Raw genomic sequence first — 21,954 nt, forward strand, 5'->3', positions numbered from 1 at the left:
GAAGAGCCCATCCAGGATATGACAATTACATTTAGTAGATTTTTTTTTAGTTTCAACTGTCATGGGACAGTTTTTGGGTCTCTCCTTATTATTCATGATCTTCATAGTTTTGAGGAGTACTGACCAGCATTTTGTAGAACGTTGTTCAGTGGGGATTTGTCTGATGTTTTTGTCATGGTTATGAGTTTTGGGGGAAGAATACTGGAAAGGTGAAGTACCGTTCTCATCAGATCACATTAGGGAAGATGGTGTCATCTTAAGGACATGAGAGCAATATGTTTTATCACTGATTATGCTAAGGTAAAGATATTCCTTCACTCTCCCTTCCAAAAATACTCCATTTTTTGAAGCAGGTCACTACATGCAGCCCATATTCAAGGGATAGGGAGAATTCAGCTCCATCTCCTGAAGGTAGAAGTATCTACATTGAGTTATTTGGAATTCCTTAAGGAAGATTTGTCTCTTCTCCTATGTTTATATTTATTAATCCAATCACTCATTTATATCAATATGGACTGATATATATTTATTGTGTACTTTGGGTTAAAATCAAACACTACTTTATTTTGTGGTTCACATTGTCCCAGCTTTGGTCACTGGGAAGTCTTACATTTGGCTTGTGTATCCTTTTGACATGTGGTTATCATTTTGGTTTGTTTCCACTTTATTACTTTTTGAAAAGATCTTTCAGACTCATCTTGAATTTTCCCTTCTCCGTCCCTAGAATCATTTCTCTAAGGATTCCTGGTTCCTTTTATTGGAGAATGATATTAGAAAGTAAGATCTGGCCGCTGGGTGTGCTCATTGCTACTGAGGCAGCACTACTTCTCAGTGGACAGAGTAGGAAATATATGTGTGAATGCCAGCCTATGTTACATGCATGTCTGCAATTATTTCTGGATTTGTCTGTCTGTATCCACAAAAAAGCTTTTCTCTTTGGAGCATTAAAAAAACCTTTTTATAGAGACAGGATCTTGCTCTGTTGTCCAGGCTGGAGTGCAGTGGTACAATCATAGCTCACTGCAGCCCCAAACTTCTGAGTTCAAGCGATCCTTCTACCGCAGCCTCTTGAGTAGCTGGGACTTCAGGCACATGCCACCATGCTCAGCTAATTTTTTATTTTATGTAGAGACAGGAGTCTTGCTATTTTGCCCAGGCTGGTCTCAAACTCCTGGCCTCAAGTGATCCTCCCTTATTGGCCTCCCAAAGTACTGGGATTATAGGCATGAGCCACCACACCTGGCCTTTTTTGGGCATTTATGTTTTGCTAAGTATCCAGCAGTGAGAGTATGAATTGCTGCCTTCACAACAATGGTAAAGTTTTTGTTTTTTTTTTTTTTTAAGGCGGTGGGGGAGAAAGGAAAAATGGAGATCTGGGCATAACATGACTTATTGCCCAGCCAACCTCTGGTCAGATCATGTTAGTTTAGAAGGAAGAGATCCTGAGAAGTTAAGTAGTTAGAGGAACAATCAGAGTTGGAATTCAGCTTTTTTGAAATCGAATCTCTTTATTTCCATCATCTCCCCTGGTTCTTATGACTGGTCAGTATTCCTGACTTTGTATTCAGCTCAGTTATTGAATTCTTGGGATGCATTAAACAGGTTTAGAATGTAATTTTAGAAATTGGTATGTACAACAGAATTCTGATAGGGTATCACTAATGAGGAATTTTGTTCTCTAGCACATATTATAGACCAATGACTTAAAAATGAAGCTCTGAAGGCCAGATGTTAGTGAATGAATCTTTACAAATGATCATGGTGATTATTCTATTCTATTTTATAACTATACAAACTTTTTATAACTATATTTTAGAAAATCCATTTGCTCTGGGGAGAGACCCAGAGGGCTCCTATAGGATAGATGTTTTATGTGTACACCTGGTGTCTAGAAATGGGACATAAAGCAATGAAGGAGTCTGTTTATTGTCATCCAAGGAGTTAGTGATAGAGTAAACAAACACAAAAATGAAAGCTGCAGCCTTCATGACCTTCTTTTAACAGGTCAACCACAGGACTCTTTACTTTTAAATTACTTTTGGCAGCTTATAAAGCAAAGAAACACTTGAGGTTCCTCTAGAGTAAGTTTGTCCAACCCACAGTCCACGGGCTGCACGTGATCCAGGATGGCTTTGAATGCAGCAGCCGAACAGGAATTCATAGATTCTCTTAAAACATTATGAAATTGTTTTGCAATTTTTTTTTTTAGCTTGTCAGCTTTCGTTAGTGGTTGTGTATTTTATGTGTGGCTCAAGACAGTTATTCTTCTTCCAGTGTGGCCTAGGGAAGCCAAAAGTTTAGACACTCCTGCTCTAAAGAGACACCTGAAGCTGTGGGGAAGTCCTAGGTGTCTTCAAAACTTTCAGTCCTCTGATCCTTTGGAAGCATGTGTGTGTTTACACTTGGTAAACTGTGTCTTGTCCACCATGTGACAGTAAAATCGCCATTCTGTTCTTTTCCAGTTTTCCTTTGTTCATTCCAAGGACTGAGCATTTTATTTTTGTATAGTACATTGTGAACATCCAGGATTTTTAGTGGAAATAAATGGTAACACCTGTTTTTTGTATATGAAATGTGATTGTGAAACTCCACCTTGAGATGATCTGTCCAAATTTTTCCAGGTGTGGAGATGACTAGAAAAGCTCATTTTGGGTAATCATTTCAGCACAGAACAACATTGAGCTGTTTGCTGTTGACTTTCCCTTCAAAAAAAGGAAGAATTTCTATTGGTATTTCTTTATTCTAATATTTCCTTTTAACGTGGCTTTTCCTATGTAATCTAGTGCACATTCACACACACAGGCACACGTCCTAAAGTGAGTTTCCTTTCCTGCTTTATTTTTCTTCCCAAGAACACCAGTAGATGCCGGAAACTATGCATAGTCCTGAATCCTATATATACTGTGTTTTTTTTAACATAGCTATGACAAAGTTTAATTTGTCATAATAACAAGCACAATAAGAGACTAACAATAACTAATAAAAATTAGAACAGTTATAATCGTATACTATAATAAAAGTTATGGGAATGTGAACTCTCTCTCTCTCTCTCTCTCTTTCTCTCTCTCAAAATAACTTACTGTATGTAATATTTTTGGACCCAGGTAAGTGAAACCATGGAAACCATGGACAAGGGTGGACTGATGTTTATGTTTTGCTTCTTTTGTTTTTGAGTTGTTTCCTCTAACTGGAATATAAACTATGAAAGCAGGGAATTTGTTTTGTTCACTGCTGTGTTCCTAGACTAATACCTGGAACATAGTAGGTGCTCAGTGAATGCTTCTGAATGAATAACGTAAGTTACAAGTTGTGTTAATTTGACCCATGATTTGAATATAAATACAAATCGTAGAGTTATCTTATAGGGTTATTTTATATTTTAAGAGGAATTGAATTATATTATTTAAGATGAGTTCTGTATTCACCAAAAATCTCAGAATTTATGAAATAGTATGTATATGTATAGTTTCTGGGAACTTACACACTTACTCCAGTGATACAGTGCTATTATCACATTCAAAGAATTTTGAATTTCTCTGCTAAGTATCACTCAAGAAGTTGTGGAAGAGGTAAAGGCAATTTTTAAAAAAAAATTTAATGTGAATTATCTACTGACTCACTCAAAGAAATTTTGAATCCTGAGTAACATTACACAGTTTGACCCCATATTGTATTTGCCAGATTTAGCAGTAATTGACTTTGTATTGTTAGAAGCATTCTGGCTAATATTTGCTGATGTAGAGACCATTACAAATAATATGCTGCAAAATCTGCGGTGATTCCTTTGAAGTAGTGTCAGCTTTCGTTTGGATATAGATGCTGCCTCTTTTGTTTGTTTGTTAAATAATATTATCTTACATACATACTATTTTTCCTTAAAATTTATTTGATAACATCTTACAAATATACTATTTTTCTTTAAAATTTAAAAGTATCTGAAGCACTTACATTTTTTTCTTTAAAATTAATGGACTCTTTTGTTTAAGCAATATGAAGATGATATAATGGAACCTACAACTTGACTTAGCCATTTTACAGATTAGGAGTTTCAGAACAAAAACTCCAATGCTAAACTTCTTATAGTATTCTCTTCAGGACAGGAAACACACAAATAAAAAGGAATGCGGGGCGAGCGCAGTGGTTCACACCTGTAATTCTAGCACTTTGGGAAGCTAAAGCAGGCAGATCACAATGTCAAGAGATCAAGACCATCTTGGCCAACATGGTGAAACCTCATCTTTACTAAAAATACAAAAAATTAGCTGAGCATGGTGGTGCATGCCTGTAGTCCCAGCTACTTGGGAGGCTGAGGCAGGAGAATCACTTGAACCCAGGAGGGGGAGGTTGCAGTGAGCCAAGATCACACCACTGCACTCCAGCCTGGCCACAGAGCAAGACTCCCTTTCAAAAAAAAAAAAAATGTGATGCAGTCAGTAAATATCATCTATAGACTTATGTGCAAGCTATCTTTAGACTAATATGGTACATAAATTATGTCTTTGTAGAAGATTGACATATATTCATTTCACTTCTTATTTCAGAGCATTGGGGAGTCAGCAATGTCTGTGGTGTTAAATCAGCTGTTGCCCATGATTAAGCCTGTAACCCAGAGAACCAATGAGGACTACAGCCCTGAGGAACTGCTGATCCTTCTCATATATATTTATTCTGTCACTGAAGAGCTCACAGCAGACAAAGACCTGGGTGAAGCAGAAGAAAAAGTCAAGAAAGCATTGGCTCAGGTCTTTTGTGAGGAGTCTGAATTGTCACCTTTGCTGCAAAAAATCACAGGTGAGTGTCCAAACATCACTGATAATACAAAACAGGTTTAAAAATAAACACTGTTTCGGGAAGAGGAGGTAATCGACTTCATTGGAGTTGTTTGGAATTTCATGAGGCCTGAGGGATGCCCGCCAGCCTATAGCAATGATCCCCAACATTTTGGGCACCAAAGGCGGCAGTCAGGGGAGGGGGGTGGAGGTGCATGGTTTCATGATGAAACTGTTCTGTTTCAGATCATCGGGCATTAGTTAGAGTCTCATAAGGAGCATGCAACCTAGATCCCTTACATGTGCAGTTCACAGTAGGCTTCACACTCCTATGAGAATCTAATGTTGCCACTGATCTGACAGGAGGCGGAGCTCAGGTGGTAATGCTTGCTCACCCACTGCTCACCTCCTGCTGCGCAGCCCCATTCCTAACAGGCCACAGACCCTACCTGTCTGTAGCCCGGGTTGGGGACCCCTGGCCTAGGGGATTAGAAGTTTCTACTGAAGTATTTTTCTGCAATGGCATAGTAGTGACATGACCACCCTTCTAATTGCTTGTCAGAATTAATATTCCTTAGAGCCAAGACCTTGTTAAAGTAGCAAAATACAGAGCATATTATCTGTAAAAGGAAAAAAAAATGTAGTACATCCTATTCAAAGAGTTTCTGTTGATATATTCTTTGTGAGATTGTCGTTTCAAGCTTTAAAAACTGTTTCTTTGAGATGTTACACAATATTATAGGATTGGAAATTGCCATTTTCAGGAGTAGTGTAATATATGTATATATACATTCCATATATAAATATGTAAGTTTTATATTTATATAAATATATTATTTTATTTAGTCTTTATTTGATACATTTATATATAAATATATATAAATTCTAATTTCCAGTGAATATATATATACACATGCACACAGACATGTGTGTGTATATATGACATATATATACTTATATACACACACCTATAACATATATACATATATAACATAGGTGTGTCTGTGTGTGTGTGTATTTTTTAAAATTACATAGAGACAGAGTCTCACTATGTTGTTCAGGCTGGTCTCAAACTCCTGGGCTTAAGAAGTCCTCTCTCTTTGCCTCCCAAAATGCTGAGATTACAAGTGTGAACCATCATGCCCAGCCTTATATATCAACTTCTTTTATTTTATTTTGAATTTGAATTAATTGGTATTATCCAGAATAATACCTAAATATCCCAGTAAAGTAGGTTCTGCTAATTTTAGGGAAATATAATTGAAAGTTATAAAATCTAACTGCTATAACTCATGAAGGCAATCGTGTTATTTTGTATCAAATTCAATAGTATTATTTATATTTTGTGTAAAGCTAATTTCCATGAGTATGGATTGAGCCTATGTCTACCTGAAAGTAAGAAGCTATTAGAATTTCTATGTAAAACATGAGTACTTAAAAAATGTACCAAATTTCCATTCATTTGCTGGTGTGTGTACGTGTGTGGGTGTGTGTGTGGTATGTGTGGTATGTGTGTAGGTTTAGGTGTATGAAGACCTCTCTATTAAGGAAGCTGCAACTGAGGCAGTTTATATATCCTCCATCTTTTCCTCTTGTCCTGTGCTGGGCCTCTCTGGGAAGAGTGTCCAGACTTCTCAGGAGCAGACTGTGCAGGTATAAACATTAGTCTCCCATGCATGTGAACTTCACTTTGTGCACACTGCTGATCTTTCTTATAATTGGTTATGGAAAAAGAAACTCTGACAACATGGAAATTGAATGAAGTTTCCACAGAAATGAAACATTTTCTTGCTTAGCATAAAACCTGTCTGCCAACTTTAAATCCATTTGAGAAAAACTTGTGGAATTTGTTGCCATTTCATTAAGTATAACACTATATGTGATTCGGAGTTTGTTTGGCCCTAGATAAATATCAACTTAGAAAGTGTTAATATGATTTATATAATGCTTGGAAGAGTGCTAGGATTCAAAGTAAATTTGAATGCTGGGAGAATTTAATTAAAAGTTATTCCTAAGAAGCATAATTTCAGAGACAGGTAACAAGAGGACATGTTTTAACCAAGGTTATTTGGATAGCTTTTTTTCACATTCATATGTTGCTATGGTACTTTTGGAACTGAAATCATGCCATAAGAATATTCATTTGATATTCATTCAAGGTGTTCATTGGCCAAGCACTTCATTTTTTAATTAGTTTCTCTATTTATGGTTGCTTAGGATATTACATTTTCTTGCTTTTAAAATACTTCTGTGCATTCATACTAATATTAGGAAAATTTGTAAACTCAGAGATTAAAGATTAAAACTAAGAATATGTGGAAATTTTAGTGTATTTAAAAATTTTTAGTACACATTGCTAAGTACACATTGCTGCCTGGATTAACTTTGGATATACACTTTAAACAGGGTAAAGAAGATGTGTTACTTAAATTTGACATGTGAACTTTCCACTAGAACACACACACACACACACACACACACACACACACACATATTTTTCAGCCTTTGTGAAGACCAAAAGGACTTTATTTCTGGAGATAGACTTTTACTTGGCCATTATAGACCAAGTATATAGACCCTTGCTAAGTATGTCAAGAAACCAAATGTCCTTAAAAGAAGGGTTTATGTTTTCAGTTAGCTGCTGAAATGATTATTGATTTACGTCTCAAGATAAAAAGTAATAGCATGGTATTGGGACAGTGGTGACTCTGACTTAGTCTTGTAGAGTAGGAAAGGATATTCCAGTACGTATTGGAAGAATTTGAATTGCTTTCCAAATGTGCTTTGCGTGTGGTGAAACTAGGTTAGCCTGGCTTTTCCAGTGAACTTGCCTTCAGTTTGCTGTTGGACGTTGGCATAAGGTGTTGCACTCATGTTATTCTGAAGTATAGTTTTGGCTTTCTTGTTACTGAGTGGCAAAATTTATTTTATGCTTCGTGCACATTTTGTGGTTGATGAAATTTGGTAAAAAGAATTATTGAAAATAAGCAATTGATTAAAAATTGAATAACAATTCAACTTTTTTTTTAATTGCATTTTAGGTTTTGGGGTACATGTGCAGAACATGCAAGACAGTTGCATAGGTACACACATGGCATTGTGTTTTGCTGCCTTCCTCCCCTTCACCCACATTTGGCATTTCTCCCCAGGCTATCCTTCCCCAGCTCCCCCCACCCACTGTCCCTCCCCTATTCCCCCCAGTAGAGCCCAATAGTGTTTAGTACTCCCTTCCCTGTGTCCATGTGTTCTCATTTTTCATCACCCTCCTATGGGTGAGAATATGCGGTATTTCATTTTCTGTTCTTGTGTCAGTTTGCTGAGAATGATGTTCTCCAGATTCATCCATGCCCTACAAACAACACAAACTCATCATTTTTGATTGCTGCATAATATTCCATGGTGTATATGTGCCACATTTTCCCAATCCAGTCTATCATCGATGGGCATTTGGGTTGGTTCCAGGTCTTTGCTATTGTAAACAGTGCTGCAATGAACATTCGTGTGCATGTGTCCTTATAGTAGAACAATTTATAGTCCTTTGGATATATACCCAGTAATGGGATTGCTGGGTCAAATGGAATTTCTGTTTCTAATGCCTTGAGGAATCGCCACACTGTCTTCCACAATGGTTGAACTAATTTACACTCCCACCAACAGTGTAAAAGTGTTTCTATTTCTCCACATCCTCTCCAGCATCTGTCGTCTCCAGATTTTTTAATGATCGCCATTCTAACTGGCGTGAGATGGTATCTCAATGTGGTTTTGATTTGCATCTCTCTAATGACCAGTGATGATGAGCATTTTTTCATATTTTTTTGGCCTCATGTATGTCTTCTTTTGTAAAGTGTCTGTTCATATCCTTTGCCCATTTTTGAATGGGCTTGTTTTTTTCCTGTAAATCTGTTTGAGTTCTTTGTAAATTCTGGATATCAGCCCTTTGTCAGATGGGTAGACTGCGAAAATTTTTTCCTATTCTGTTGGTTGCCGATTCATTCTAGTGACTGTTTCTTTGTGCAGAAGCTGTGGAGTTTGATTAGGTCCCATTTGTCTATTTTGGCTTTTGTTGCCAATGCTTTTGGTGTTTTGGTCATGAAGCCCTTGCCTACTCCTATGTCCTGGATGGTTTTGCCTAGATTTTCTTCTAGGGTTTTTATGGTGCCAGGTCTTATGTTTAAGTCTTTAATCCATCTGGAGCTAATTTTAGTGTAAGGTGTCAGGAAGGGGTCCAGTTTCTGCTTTCTGCACATGGCTAGCCAGTTTTCCCAACACCATTTATTAAACAAGGAATCCTTTCCCCATTGCTTGTTTTTGTCATGTTTATCAAAGATTGTATGATTGTAGATATGTTGTGTTGCCTCCGATGCCTCTGTTCTGTTCCATTGGTCTATATCTCTGTTTTGGTACCAGTACCATGCTGTTTTGATTACTGTAACCTTGTAATATTGTTTGAAATCCGGTAGTGTGATGCCCCCCGCTGTGTTCTTTTTGCTTAGACTTCTTATATAGTGCTTTAGTTTTACAGGTTTGGATAATCCTGAAAGACACATTTCTGAACACCAATTTGGAATCCAATATCTGAAAGATCAAAATTCCTAAAGCCTAAGTTCCTAACATCTAAAATCCTGAAAATTACAAACACAGAATAGTTGCATCATGTTTGGTGGAACTATTATCCTGTTATTGTCTTGATTTGGAAATTTAGTATGGTTTAAGAAGATGTGCCTGGTTGTGAAGTTAACAAGGTGTGGACTTGTGGACTTAATTTTAGTTGTCAACTTGATTGTATTAAAGAATACCTAGAAATCTGGTGAGACATTATTTTGGGTGTGTCTGTGAAGGTGTTTACAGAGGAAATTAATGTGTGAGCCTGAGTTGATTAGGTGGGGAAGATCTTCCCTTCCATGCTGGGAGGCACCATCCAAACAGCTGGGGCCAGGATAGAACTATAGCAGTACAGAAGGCAAACTGGTCCCTCTCTGAGAGCTGGGACAGACTTTTCTTTTGCTGCCTTGGACATCAGAACTCTAGCCTTGCTGGACTTTAGATTCCAGAACTTCCACCACTGATCCCCAGTCCTGAGGCTTCTTCAGCCTCAGCCATGTTACCAACATCCAGTATAAATTGGAGGTATAAATCGTGTGGAGACTTTCAAAGAGTTCAAACTCATTTAATGCTTTTTTTCTTTTTTTGCAAATCGGACTCAATAAAAGTACATTATCACAACATTGACTTTGTGTGTAAGCATTGTGCGTCTATATAAAAACATTGAAACTTCCCTGATAAATGAAGAGGTGTCCTTTTTGTACATCTGCACTTGTGAAAGACAGAATTTCTTGAAATCTTGGCTCTTGTGGGTGGTGACTCATTGCGTTTTTGTTTTTGTTTTCTCTCTCTCAGCCATCATGGTTTTTGATCAACCTTGTTAAAAGACATAAGTTGTTTATCATTTTAAATTCAGATGAATGCATTTATATAAAGCTGGGTGCACATGATTACCAACTAGAGGACATATGTATTTATATATTTCCCTTTTTGACTCTTTTTCTCTATAAATACGGTTCCTCTCATCTTAACTATTTTACCCTCATGGCTGTCATAAGTATACCTGAGTATTTATGCTTATAAAAATATATATAAATATTGCCTGTTTTATTGTGTAAACTGGCGTATGGAGTGTTCTATCATAAATCACCTTTTAAAAATGTAAATATCTTTAAAGATTTAAAAAAAAAATTACAGAATTATATTTTTAGGATTTTGATCTTTTAGGATTGCAATTTTTAGGATTTTAGCTTTAGGGATTCTGATCTTTTAGGATTTCAACATTCAGGAGTAGGGAGTTCAGGATTGCATCTTTTGGGAACATGACTGGCTACCCTGCGTTACCATCTTAACTGTTGGTAGGATTAAGAAAGTAGCCCTTTTTGTATACTGAAAATCTGAGTGTGCTCTCGTCACCCGATGGATAAACGTAGAGCCCGGAATTGAGCCCATATATTCTGGGTATGCAGCCCATGTCTTTAAACACGATATTCCAAACCTGCCACAAGCCCACCTCTGTAACCATTTCACGTACTGTATTCTGTAACTCATGTTTGCTTACATATAACATTTTGTACCATGCATGCTCAACCATCCCGTTATGTTCCTATTCTCTGAAAAGAGAATTAACATCCTGGTTAATATTTTAGATAGTGCCTGTGCTTTTTAATGTGTCTAGATTAGCTACTTACAGGATTTTGCCATACCTACCTATTTTTATTCATGTATCCTCTTTGTTTCTGCATTGTTATAAAGAAATTAAAGTATTATTTCTAGCCATTGCAATCTATTGGTTTTTCAGCTTTCTAAAACAAGGATAGGAAACTTAAATTCTGTTTATTTCAATAATATGTCTTGACAGTGATTGCCCTGTAGATTAAAATTTATCCTTTTTTTAATCTCTTAAATATGTGGTTTACTTTTGACAGTTTCTTTTATTTCTTTATATTGTTCCCTTGTATGGAAAGGCATAAGAAACTCTGACAAAATGAAGCAAAACAAAACAAAAACTTAAGCATACTCAATGGCAGCATACTATTTAATTTTTATTCTGTTCTCTTTTTAATAGATACTTTTGGGGAGATTTCTAGAGTGGTGGGCAAAAACTCACTTTTTCTACTCACACAAAATAACAAGGGTTGGCTCTCTGCTTTTTGAGGGTAGGGAGCTGTAAAATAGAAAATTGTACAGCCCAATATGTTGATTAGTGTTATGCTTTCTCAGTCCTGCTAAGTTCAAAGAGAGTATCAGTTTCCACATACGTTAGTGTTTGCATGGCAGTCACAAGAGAAAACAAAGAAAACCGTTGGAATTTTCTTCAGAGAGTGAAATCAAAACACTATTTTTAAAGATCTGTGTAAACTTGGAATGTCATTATATAGAGAGATGTATCAAAAAAAGCATAGTGTTTGGATGTAGAAATTCTTGATTTGAAAGTCTGGGCTCTGCTTTTTTTCAGCAGTGAGTGTTAGTGGGCAAATCACCCATCCTTAAACCTTGATATAAACTTAACTGCCCAGTTGACCATTCATGATTTTGCTGAGAATTAAATGATGTTATGAATATTAACTAATGTTTGGTCCCTCTAGTACTATAAATAGGTTACTTTTCTCCCACCACCATTATTATTTTGGTAGCATCTAGCTGACTTATAGGGCAGTGCTTCCCCACACCTTTCTCATCATGTAACAATGAGAATATTTGCATAGTAGATTAAGGTAACTGGACGAGACTCTCGTCAAAAAAAAAGAAAGAAAAGCAGCCCTGGGGGCTCTGGCCAGTCTGGGTCCTACCCAGTTGACCTGTGGACTGAAGCGAAGCAGCAGCTTGGCACACCTCTGACCTATTAGGACCAAACCAGTGCTTTAGGGTGTGTTGGTCACAAAGGTCTGAATCAGGAAACAAAGGAAAACAAAACTTTAAAATTATTTTTGACACACAAAACTACCTTAGAAAAATTTCTTTTGCTAAACATGTTTTGTTATTACTCATTGATTTTCCCTGTATTTCTATAGTATCATTAAAGTCCAGATCAACAAGGGATTCGTCTGTTTAGGTTTAGTGTAAAGCTAGAGAATGAATGACTCAAAGTATCTAAAAATGCAGTGGTTCATTATAGAGGCATGATAATACCCTAAGAACTGTAATTTACACTTATCAAACTCTTCTTTTAATGTTGATAATTTGGGATTATCAGTTACTATATCTTTACATATATTAGGATACTCAGATGTATGCAATGAAAAATTTCCCATATTATCATAACAACTGGGGTTGATTTTTCTAAGCAAGAAGTCCAGGCAGAATTCTGCTCTTTCTGACTTCCTTCTTTACTGTCTTGGGTGTGGTTTTTATTATCATCGTCATGAGCTGGGCGCTTCTCCTCCTGGGAGAAGTATCCATGCTTAGGAAAAGAAGTGAGGAAGAATAAAGGTAGAAGGCATATACTAGCTGAGTCTGTCCTTTTTTATTAGGAAAACAATAGCTTTCTTGAAAACCACACTCAGAAGTCTTGCATTCTTTGCTAGATCTGGGTTTCATGGCAACCTCTGGCTGCAAGAGAATTTGATGAGCGTATATTTTAACTGGGTGTATATTTGTCATAAGCAAAGTAAGAATTCTGTTAGAAGATAGATGGTGAGAATGTACATTAGGTTGGAAACTTGTATTTGCCACAATTATAGACTTCTCTGACAGAGGAAATTCTAAGACAAGATACTGTGAGTTGGAGTGATGCCCAGTGTTCTAATATTAGAGTTATAGTATTAACATTTTTTACAGTATATACTGAAATAATGATCTATTGTGTGCTGTATCACTGGGCTTATATCACAGACATTCTCAAATTATCAGTATCTATTGACCACATTTATGTACCTAGCATTAGTGTAATAATGCTTCGAAACCCTGGGACAGTGGTAATAGAATGTAGAAGCTCTGAGCACAGGATTTGGAGTCAAGTGGGTCTGGGTTCTGGTTTTGACTCCCACTCTTAGTAGTTGTGTGCTCATTTTCATAACCTTGCACATCTAATAAATATATCCTAGATATCTGAATTCAAGTGAAATATATCTGTAATACTAACTTCTCTTTGGGAGAATTTATTTGCAAATACACTACTAGTTTTTCAAACATGGTTTGGGATAGAAAATATGATATTGTGTCTAAATCTGGAAATGGTAGAGTTAGTTTTCACGTTTTCCATGGATTTCTTTCTTTAATCCATCAAAGAATACTTTTTGGGAGTTTTGTAGATTCCTGTGTTTTTATGGTAGGTAAAAGGACTCATAAGGCATGGTATTATTGTGTTTTATTGATGGAAATGTTCTCAGCAATCACCTAGTCTATTCACTTTGCTAGGGAGGATATCAAAGTTAACTGAGGCCACAAAAGATTTGACTTGCCTCAAATCACCAATCATAACCTCTTCAATGAGGGGATAGGACTAGGGTTAGTGGCTCCCAGTTCCCAGTCCAGAATTCCTTTTGCCAGACCAGTGATTCTCAACCTTTGCCTCATGAATCCCTGGGATGACATAAGACTTAGTGCAAATGTTCACTGCTTCATGAATGCTTTATGTATCATCCATGAACTAAATATTACTCTTCACATATAAATATATAAATATTTATAGATACAGTTGTAATTTATAAAAAAATAAGTTTATTTAAAGATAGTGCTGAAGTTATAGAATTTTTTCCATTTTTCAGTTAACAGATACCAAAAGCATAATTATAGTGTGTCTTCATACTTTAAAAATGGTTGAAACCATGGGTTAGCACAATAGTCTCAAACTCAGATATTTACAGGGGCTAGCTAGAAATATAAATAAGTAAAGAAGTTTAGCTTTTGGAAAAACAACAGTGAAAATGCAATGATAAATGGCAGGGATATACAATCTTACAAAAAGGGGCAATAGGCAGTGGTGGAGACTGTGTCAAACTGGAGATCCTCTTATTTTTGCCAGGGAAGCATAAATCTGATATTGCCAATCTCTCAGGAAACCAGGAATCTGGAGTTTTAAAAATTTGAAATCACCAAAGTTAAAGAAATTGGCTTATTTTGCAAAATATTACATGAATCAAAGAAATCTTATTGGAGGACAGAATTTGGCTTGTACACAAACTTACAATTTCCAATCTTTATACTAGAGCCCTGGTCTTAGGCATTGATTACAGAGGAATGCTTTTGAATCTAACTCTAGAAATTACTAGAAATCTAAAAGATTTCCAGATGGATAAAATGACGCACTGTACTTTCATCAGAAGGCAATGGAAAGTACCCAGTGGTCTTCTTTTTTGACTGCTTTTAACTAAAACAAAAAAATTAAGTTTGTTTACATTTTAATCTGACTTAAATTTACTAGTGATGTAGAATAGGCTTTTCTTTCAAGTAGATTCTATAAAGTTAGCATTTAAGTGGAAGTAGACTTCTCGTAGAACTCTGTCTATTGAACAGAAAAGGCTGAGAGGCAGTCTTGGATTCAGTACAAGGCAGAATCTCTGGAAACTAAAGCCAGCCAGAAAGTCTGATTTACTCCATGAGAAAAGCTTCCTGGCATGAGGATCTGACACTGGGAGTTGTGCATTGGTAGGAATTGTGTTAATTGAGTTCTAGGACTTTAAGAAACTAGAATGTGAAAAGTAAGTTTTATGGAAAGGTTCGAAGCTCTCCTCATGTTCCGTTCAAGATGGTACTTTTTCCAGCTACATCTATGTCTGGCTTCCTTTGCTATTTAATTCCCAAAACTTTGACATAAAATAATGGTATAGAAACTCCTGTTACTCTAATTAGAATAACCAAAAGCTTCACATTGATTTTCATAAAATGCATAAATTACCTTTATAGTGGACCATGCTTTTTAAAAACTATCTTCAACTTTTTGAAAGTTTTGATTTTAGGAGTTTTCTACATTTTTTCTTCTCTATTTTTCTCGCCTGTCCATTACCTTGTTTAAGACCAACCATGTATAACAAATGAGGAAAGACAGGACTGGTTTAAAAAGCACTGTTCTTTTTTAAAATTTTATTTTGTTGTAATAAGAACACTTAACATGAGATTTACCCTTTTAACAGTTTTAAAGTGTACAATACAGTATTGTTAACCATAGATACCATGTTACAGAGCAGAATAAGTAGAATAAGTTCTACTCTTTCATCTTGTCCTCCATTGATTAGCAAACAACTCCCCAGTTCCCCTCTCCCCAGCCCTGGACAACCATCATTCCACTCTTTGATTCTATGAATTTGCCTATACCATATGAATGGAATCATGCAGTATGTATCCTTCTGTGACTGGCTTCTTTCACTTAGTGTAATGTCCTCAAGGTTCATCCATGTTGCCTCATATTACAGAACTTTCTTCTTTTTTAAAGTTGAATAATTTCCATTGTTTCAAAGAGTTATTAGCTTTCTAGTATTCACTGCAACACTATTCATAATAGTCAAGATATGGAAACAACCTAAATGATCATTGACAGACAAATGGAAAGCAGTATTCTTAAGGACACTGGGAAGGTAAGCATAGTCTAGCGAGCTCTCATTTGGGGTTCTCCTACATTTTCCACTAGAAATCTAACAGAGCAGAGTCTCATCAACTGTGAATGTGAAAGGAGTTTGGTACTTGTTTTTCCTTGGGTTGTGGAAGGCAGCTCATGGTACTGCCTTCAGCTCTAGTTTCCAAAGGAAAGCACATATGTACTCTTACCCATAGTAAAACAAGGCCACATTCTACAACCAGCAGTAAAAATCTATTTGCAATGATTTGTTTATGTTATCTTTCCTCTTTGGAAAAGTTTGGGTAGATGTAGACCATATTAAATTCTTATTGCTATTCATGGCTACCACTTAATTACAGAAGCTTTCATCTCCATTAGTACAAGCCATTGACATTTTGTTTATTATGTTTGAGAAGTTATGTCTTTCAAACAAAGTATTTTTCATACTTAGCCAAGTAATTTCTCCAGCCTTGTAGAAAGTGAGTCTTCTTTATTACATATGAAGTACTTCCAAACAGAGAATTGTAGAAGATGAGGAGCTAATAAGATTTTTTTTCTCTTATGTCTCCTTTACTGTCTTCTTTCATCCCACAGTTTTCCCTCAGTAATTTATCAAATTTCAGGATATATACAGCTGCATATTTCTGCTCCTCAGGACACTATTTCAATTGAAAAACAGTTTTCAAGATTTCAAAAATCTTTTCCTTGAGAAATTGTCACTTAAACCTTGAGCATACCTCCTGGCTTGGTGATGACAAGGATGTTGCTATGGTAACTGGAAGAATGATTCTGCATGTCCATCACCAGCTTTCATGTCACCTACACTTGAATGAAAATTTTAGCTCATTACAATAAGTGAGAGTGTGCAAAACAATGACTGTCATGTTTCCCCACTCAGCTAAAGGAAAACGTCAGGAGGTAGGAAACACTCATTTCAGAAATGATTTTGCCTAAACTCTTATTTCTAATTTAAATATTCTCATTTGTTGTGCTATGCCAGTATTAGACTTTTCCATTACAGAATGCACCTTCATTTCTAGTGTTTCAGGTTTGTTATTTCAGAGCTGCCAAAACAAAACAAAACAAAAAACAGCATTAAACACTTGTTTTCTATTGTGGTTTGCAATGCTGTTTGGTATAATAGGGTCTATTTTTCCTCTTGATTTCTAAGATTTCTGCTGGAAACTCTGATGAAGAGCATATGTCTGCCAAAATCACTCCCAGGAGAAATGTTGGAACCGTTACATTTAGTTTCACTATCCAACATATTAAAATAGTTACCCATAGCACATATTACTAAACACTGTATTAAGTGAAGTTGTTTAGTATATATTTAAAATATATCACAAGCTGTATAGAAAGATACTTAGAGCTTCCTATTGAGGTAGTTAACTAGTTATGTAATTTTGCTAACATATTAAAGGATCACTACAAATTACCTTCTCAAGTACTTAATTTTTCCATGCCACATCATAAAAATGATTATTCTTATCTAAGACACTGGAATGAATCTTCTTGCACTGATATTAAACATGTACAGATGCATGACACATACTGTCCATGTACCAATTTTTATGACAATACTGGCAGTAATAATTGTATTTGTAATTACACAATGAATTGTTTAAGAGATTAGCTATTACTGATTCTTGTTAACAATACATTAGATATGAGATATAGTTTTCAATCATGAAAGAGAAGAGATGGAATGCATGGAACACAAGAGTCGTTTTCTTGAACACATAGCTATGGATCAAACTGGAGAGATGACATGGTGTGATTGAAAAGAGCCCAGTAGGGAGCAGGCCTAATTTTCACTCAAAGTATGCCCTCAGGTGTGTAGCCTGCAAGTCACTCAGCTTGCTGCAGACTCAGTATCCTCATCAGAAAATGAGAATCTTGCTTTAGACGAATCTAAGTTCTCTTCTTTCTCTGCCATTCCATGTTTCTAGCTTCACATGCTTTTGATTTTTGTCTGAATCAATATACTCCCTCATTCACTTCTAAATCAGCTCTTCCTCAGTACTATCTGTCGTTTTCAGGATCACCCCGTCATCTCAGGAGGGAAGCAGTGGAATCATTGACTCACCTTTACCCCCGTGGTAGTCAGCTCCTCCCTGTAGCCCATTTCTGTTTCCTTTGTTATGCTTTTCACACCTTTTCAAAGATGCCTCTTTATTCCCAGACATCCCTTGGCCCATGGCCTTCTCTTTGACATCCCTGATTCCATGTATACCCACCCATTCGTCCTGCGTACTGATCCCAGGCAACATTCATAAATTTAATTTTATATTTTAATACCTTTAAGCTTTTTACTCTATTATTACAGTCATTAATTCTCATTGTAGAAAATTTGGAATCATAAAGAACAAGGTAGAATCCACATATAAATTTCATTTTGTTGATGACTGCCTTTTTTCTTTTGTTTTTGCTGAATCTTTCATTTTATGCTTAATGATTTAAAATCAGAGCACTTGGATTATTATTATTATAGTTATTAATTCTTAGTCATATATTTTGCTAATATGCTTTTCTGGTTGGTGTTTGCCTTTTATATTTGCCTAAATGAGAAGTCCAGAGATAGAGCCATATTTACGAGGATTGGGGGAGGAGCCCAACAGTGTGATCAGTATTCTCTGCATCTTCTAAGATTTTCTTCCTTTTCATTATTGGCCTCATCCTTTCCTATCACAATTGCCTCTGTGTAACCCCTCATCACCCCCAGCCACTTTTGGTTTACGTCATTCTAGAATAGCAACCCATGAAAAAAGAGGGTTTTTTTCTTCCAGAGGTTATAGTTCAGTCCCAGGAAAGAAAGCTGATTGACCTTCAGTCACTTGCCAGAGGGTTGGGATACTCTTTGGCCAAACCAAGTCATGTGGCCATAACTGTATGTGTGTAGAGGGCGAGGGGAGGTGGAGGAAGGGATTTGATGAAATGGTCAGTGCATTAGTACTGCAATTGGCAGTCCCACAATTGCCACTTAGATTGAGAGTTGGAGTGATTTCACAAAGGAAAGGGCACTGATATACAAAAACTAGATATGTCTACCATAAGAACATTTATTAATAAACCAGGTTTATGTATCTATATTCTAAAAATAGTGGTATCTTGTCTTCTGTCACAGTAAATTTAATATTTTACTTATAAATAGATGAAAATGTCACTGACACCTGAACAATTGCTTCAAGATTTTTGTATGCCTAACAATAATTGTATGGAATTTTCTCTAGTGTCCTAAAAACAGCTTCAGAGCAACTATTGACTAAAATAATTCTTAGAACTCTTAGCTACTTTCACCATATGATTGCCCTTCTACTCTCAAGTAGTGGTAATTGTGCCTGTCATGTGTGGCTGTGTAATTATATACAATTCTGTAAATAGAAGCTTTAGAAGGGCAGGGATTGTTATGTGAATGAAATTTGCTTCTTCCTTGATGTTTATAATTTCTTTTACAATGGATTATTTACAATTGGATTTTTCCTGATTACAGAAGTCATACTTTTCAGTTTAGAATACAAAGATCTTTTAGTTCTTTTTTAAATTTTTTATAAATTTGTAGGGTACAAGTCTAATTTTGTTTCATGGATATATTATATAGTGGTGAAGTCAGGATTTTTAGTGTGATCTTTTGCTCTTTGATAAACACAGAATAAAATTTAAAATAATTTATAAACCCACTACCCAGAGAAAACCACTGTTAGTATTTTGATATATATTTGGCACAAAGTCTGTTGGTAAATAGAAAGTCTGATCTCATATATGCTGTCCAGGTGAAGGTATCAGGTGGCATTTTTTTTTACATGTCTTTTGCAGTTGGTGTATTAAGGTCATAGTGCCTAGAATAAAGAAGGCATGGATATATTGTCAACATAAAGATATTAAAACTAACATTGGAAAGGAAGTTGTTGAAAATGTTGGTGCTGAATTTATGTCCAACATTCTAGGAGGTATTATTGCATAAAAGTAAATCTACCCTTAATCAGAATGTAAAAAGGATCCTCTAATTTCAAAATGAGATTGATTAGGATCTTGAATGGGAGGAAAAACATTTAGGTACAACCATTTCAGCCTAAAATTGTAGCAGAAAAAATATAGAAAGAGATGCAACAGGCTCTAGGCTTTGACTTACCTTATTTTATGATGTGAGAATGGAAGATTAGCATTTTTAAAGCCAGAAGGAGAATGTATGCGAGCAACCATGCTGATACTGATTTGTATTTTAAAAGTTAGTTTTAAATGTAACCAGGAATGTAATTCCCATAGAAGCCTGACATATTCTGCCTTCATGTGCTGCCTGTTTATTCTTTCCTTAGCACCTGGACTGAATTGGTCCCAAATGGAATGATAATTTTCACTGAAGTGTTTATAAAATCAAGCCCCTTTCTCCATATTTTTCTTTTCATTTTTTTTTTTTTTTAAGCCCAAGTTATACGCCTGAACTTTCCTGCCCGGCTCTTGAGTCGACAGAGAGCCAACTGGCAGAGGAAACTGATGTGGTGCAGGGTTCATTAGCAATTTACATTTCCCAACATGCAACATGCTTTAGGGTTTTAATTTTTGAAGCTCTTTTAAAGCCAAATTATACCGTAAAATGACTCAACTCTTTATTTCCTTATTTGTGTTGTGGTAGTTAAGAAAAACAGTGAAATCTCTACTGTTCTTTTCACATAGTGATGTTGAATTTGAGGGTTCTTTTCCATACAAATCACCACCTTGCAAGGAATTCAATCTTTGGCCATAAGTGTTCTTCATGGTTAAAATGTGATTGGATACATCCTAACTGGGAATGCACAGCCTTTCTGCAAAAACACAGAAACAATGCACCATGTAAACAATAACAGTGCACCATGTAAACACGGTAGTTATCGTTCATAGTATTTTGGCCATCTCTTTCATGGATAAGAAGTGAAGCACGTATTTTCATATATTTTTAAAATGTAGAATGCTTTAAATTTTGTCCCCAGAAGCAGATTTCAAGACACCAATTTATTCTGTAATTGTATTTTTATTATTTTTTTAAACTTTAATCTCTTGCTTACAATTCCCCTTCACCCTTCCTCCCTTCCTAACCTTGCAGCTCTCTGAGAGAACTCAGAGAACATGCACATATTATGCCTTATAACTGGTCACCTTGGGAGTCTGCACATTATATTCTTGATTATTTTAAGTTGTTCTTTTTGGAAACGCAGAAGCCCAGACAAAATGACATCATTTGAGATGAATACATGCCTTTTATTTTAGAAATGAACATTTAATGGCTTTTGACTTTGGGGTGATGATAGCATTTCAGAGCAGCAGCCCTTCCAGATATTAGAATGGAAGTTGAAGCTGTTATATATCAGGTCAGCTATACACAGAATTTAGAACAGAACAAAAGCCATCAGGATATATTTGCTGGAATATTTTGATGGAGTATGTGCAAATAAAAATCAAACTATCAAATTCTTAATTACTTCCTTATTGATATTATCTTTACAATTCTTTCTTGAGCCAACTTATGTCTAAATTTATTTTAATGTCAGAGTCAACAAGTGAAAACAATTCTGGGAACATGCATCTATTGGATTTTGTATCGGCTTTGTTTTTTAGGACATGGTTCTTGTTTTGCAGTCTGATGGTGAAAAAATCGGTATTTTGCTTAAAATAACAGAATAGCAAAAATGCACGTGATTGGGCTGACAAAAAAATGAATCTGGGTTATTACTCTCCAGGGTAGGGAGGAGGTAGAAACGGTTACCAAATAGTGTGCTACACCTACCATGTCGTCTGTGTCGGGACCAAAGTGACACACCCTCCACACTGGACTTTTCAGAGCAGCAGACGGTCATTTTTCCATGGCCAGTTTCTTACTCTGGAGGCCATTTTCTTCTTTCATTTCCTTTGTCCCAGATACAGGCCTTGCAGTTCTTAAATGTATTTTACTGCTTGAGACTAGTTTTTTCCAAGAGCAGTTCTCTCCAAATGATTCCCCAGCCCAGCCCAGCTAACCTTTTCTGATCTCAGCTCAGACAACTCCTGAGGTAAGCCTTCTCTGATGCTCCGGACCAGCTCAATGCCTCCCGACCCCATTGTGTGTTATAAAGTGAGCACAGTTTGTTACATATTTGTGTGTTACTTTGATTAGTGTCCGCCTTCCCTCCAGGA

The 21,954-nt window shown here is 36.1% G+C and overlaps 1 protein-coding gene across 2 annotated transcripts in view; it reads left to right on the forward strand.

The window, feature by feature from the left end:
* Positions 1–21,954, forward strand: part of SCFD2 (sec1 family domain containing 2) — a 446,165-nt gene that overhangs the window by 197,258 nt on the left and 226,953 nt on the right. For both annotated transcript variants that reach the window (XM_002745846.6, XM_008993346.4), the window contains exon 5: positions 4,542–4,791. In XM_002745846.6, coding sequence (XP_002745892.4) covers positions 4,542–4,791 — 250 coding nt within the window. The remainder of the gene's footprint in view (positions 1–4,541; positions 4,792–21,954) is intronic.

Source organism: Callithrix jacchus, chromosome 3 (genome assembly GCF_049354715.1).
Source record: "Callithrix jacchus isolate 240 chromosome 3, calJac240_pri, whole genome shotgun sequence".
Lineage (NCBI taxonomy): Eukaryota > Metazoa > Chordata > Mammalia > Primates > Cebidae > Callithrix > Callithrix jacchus.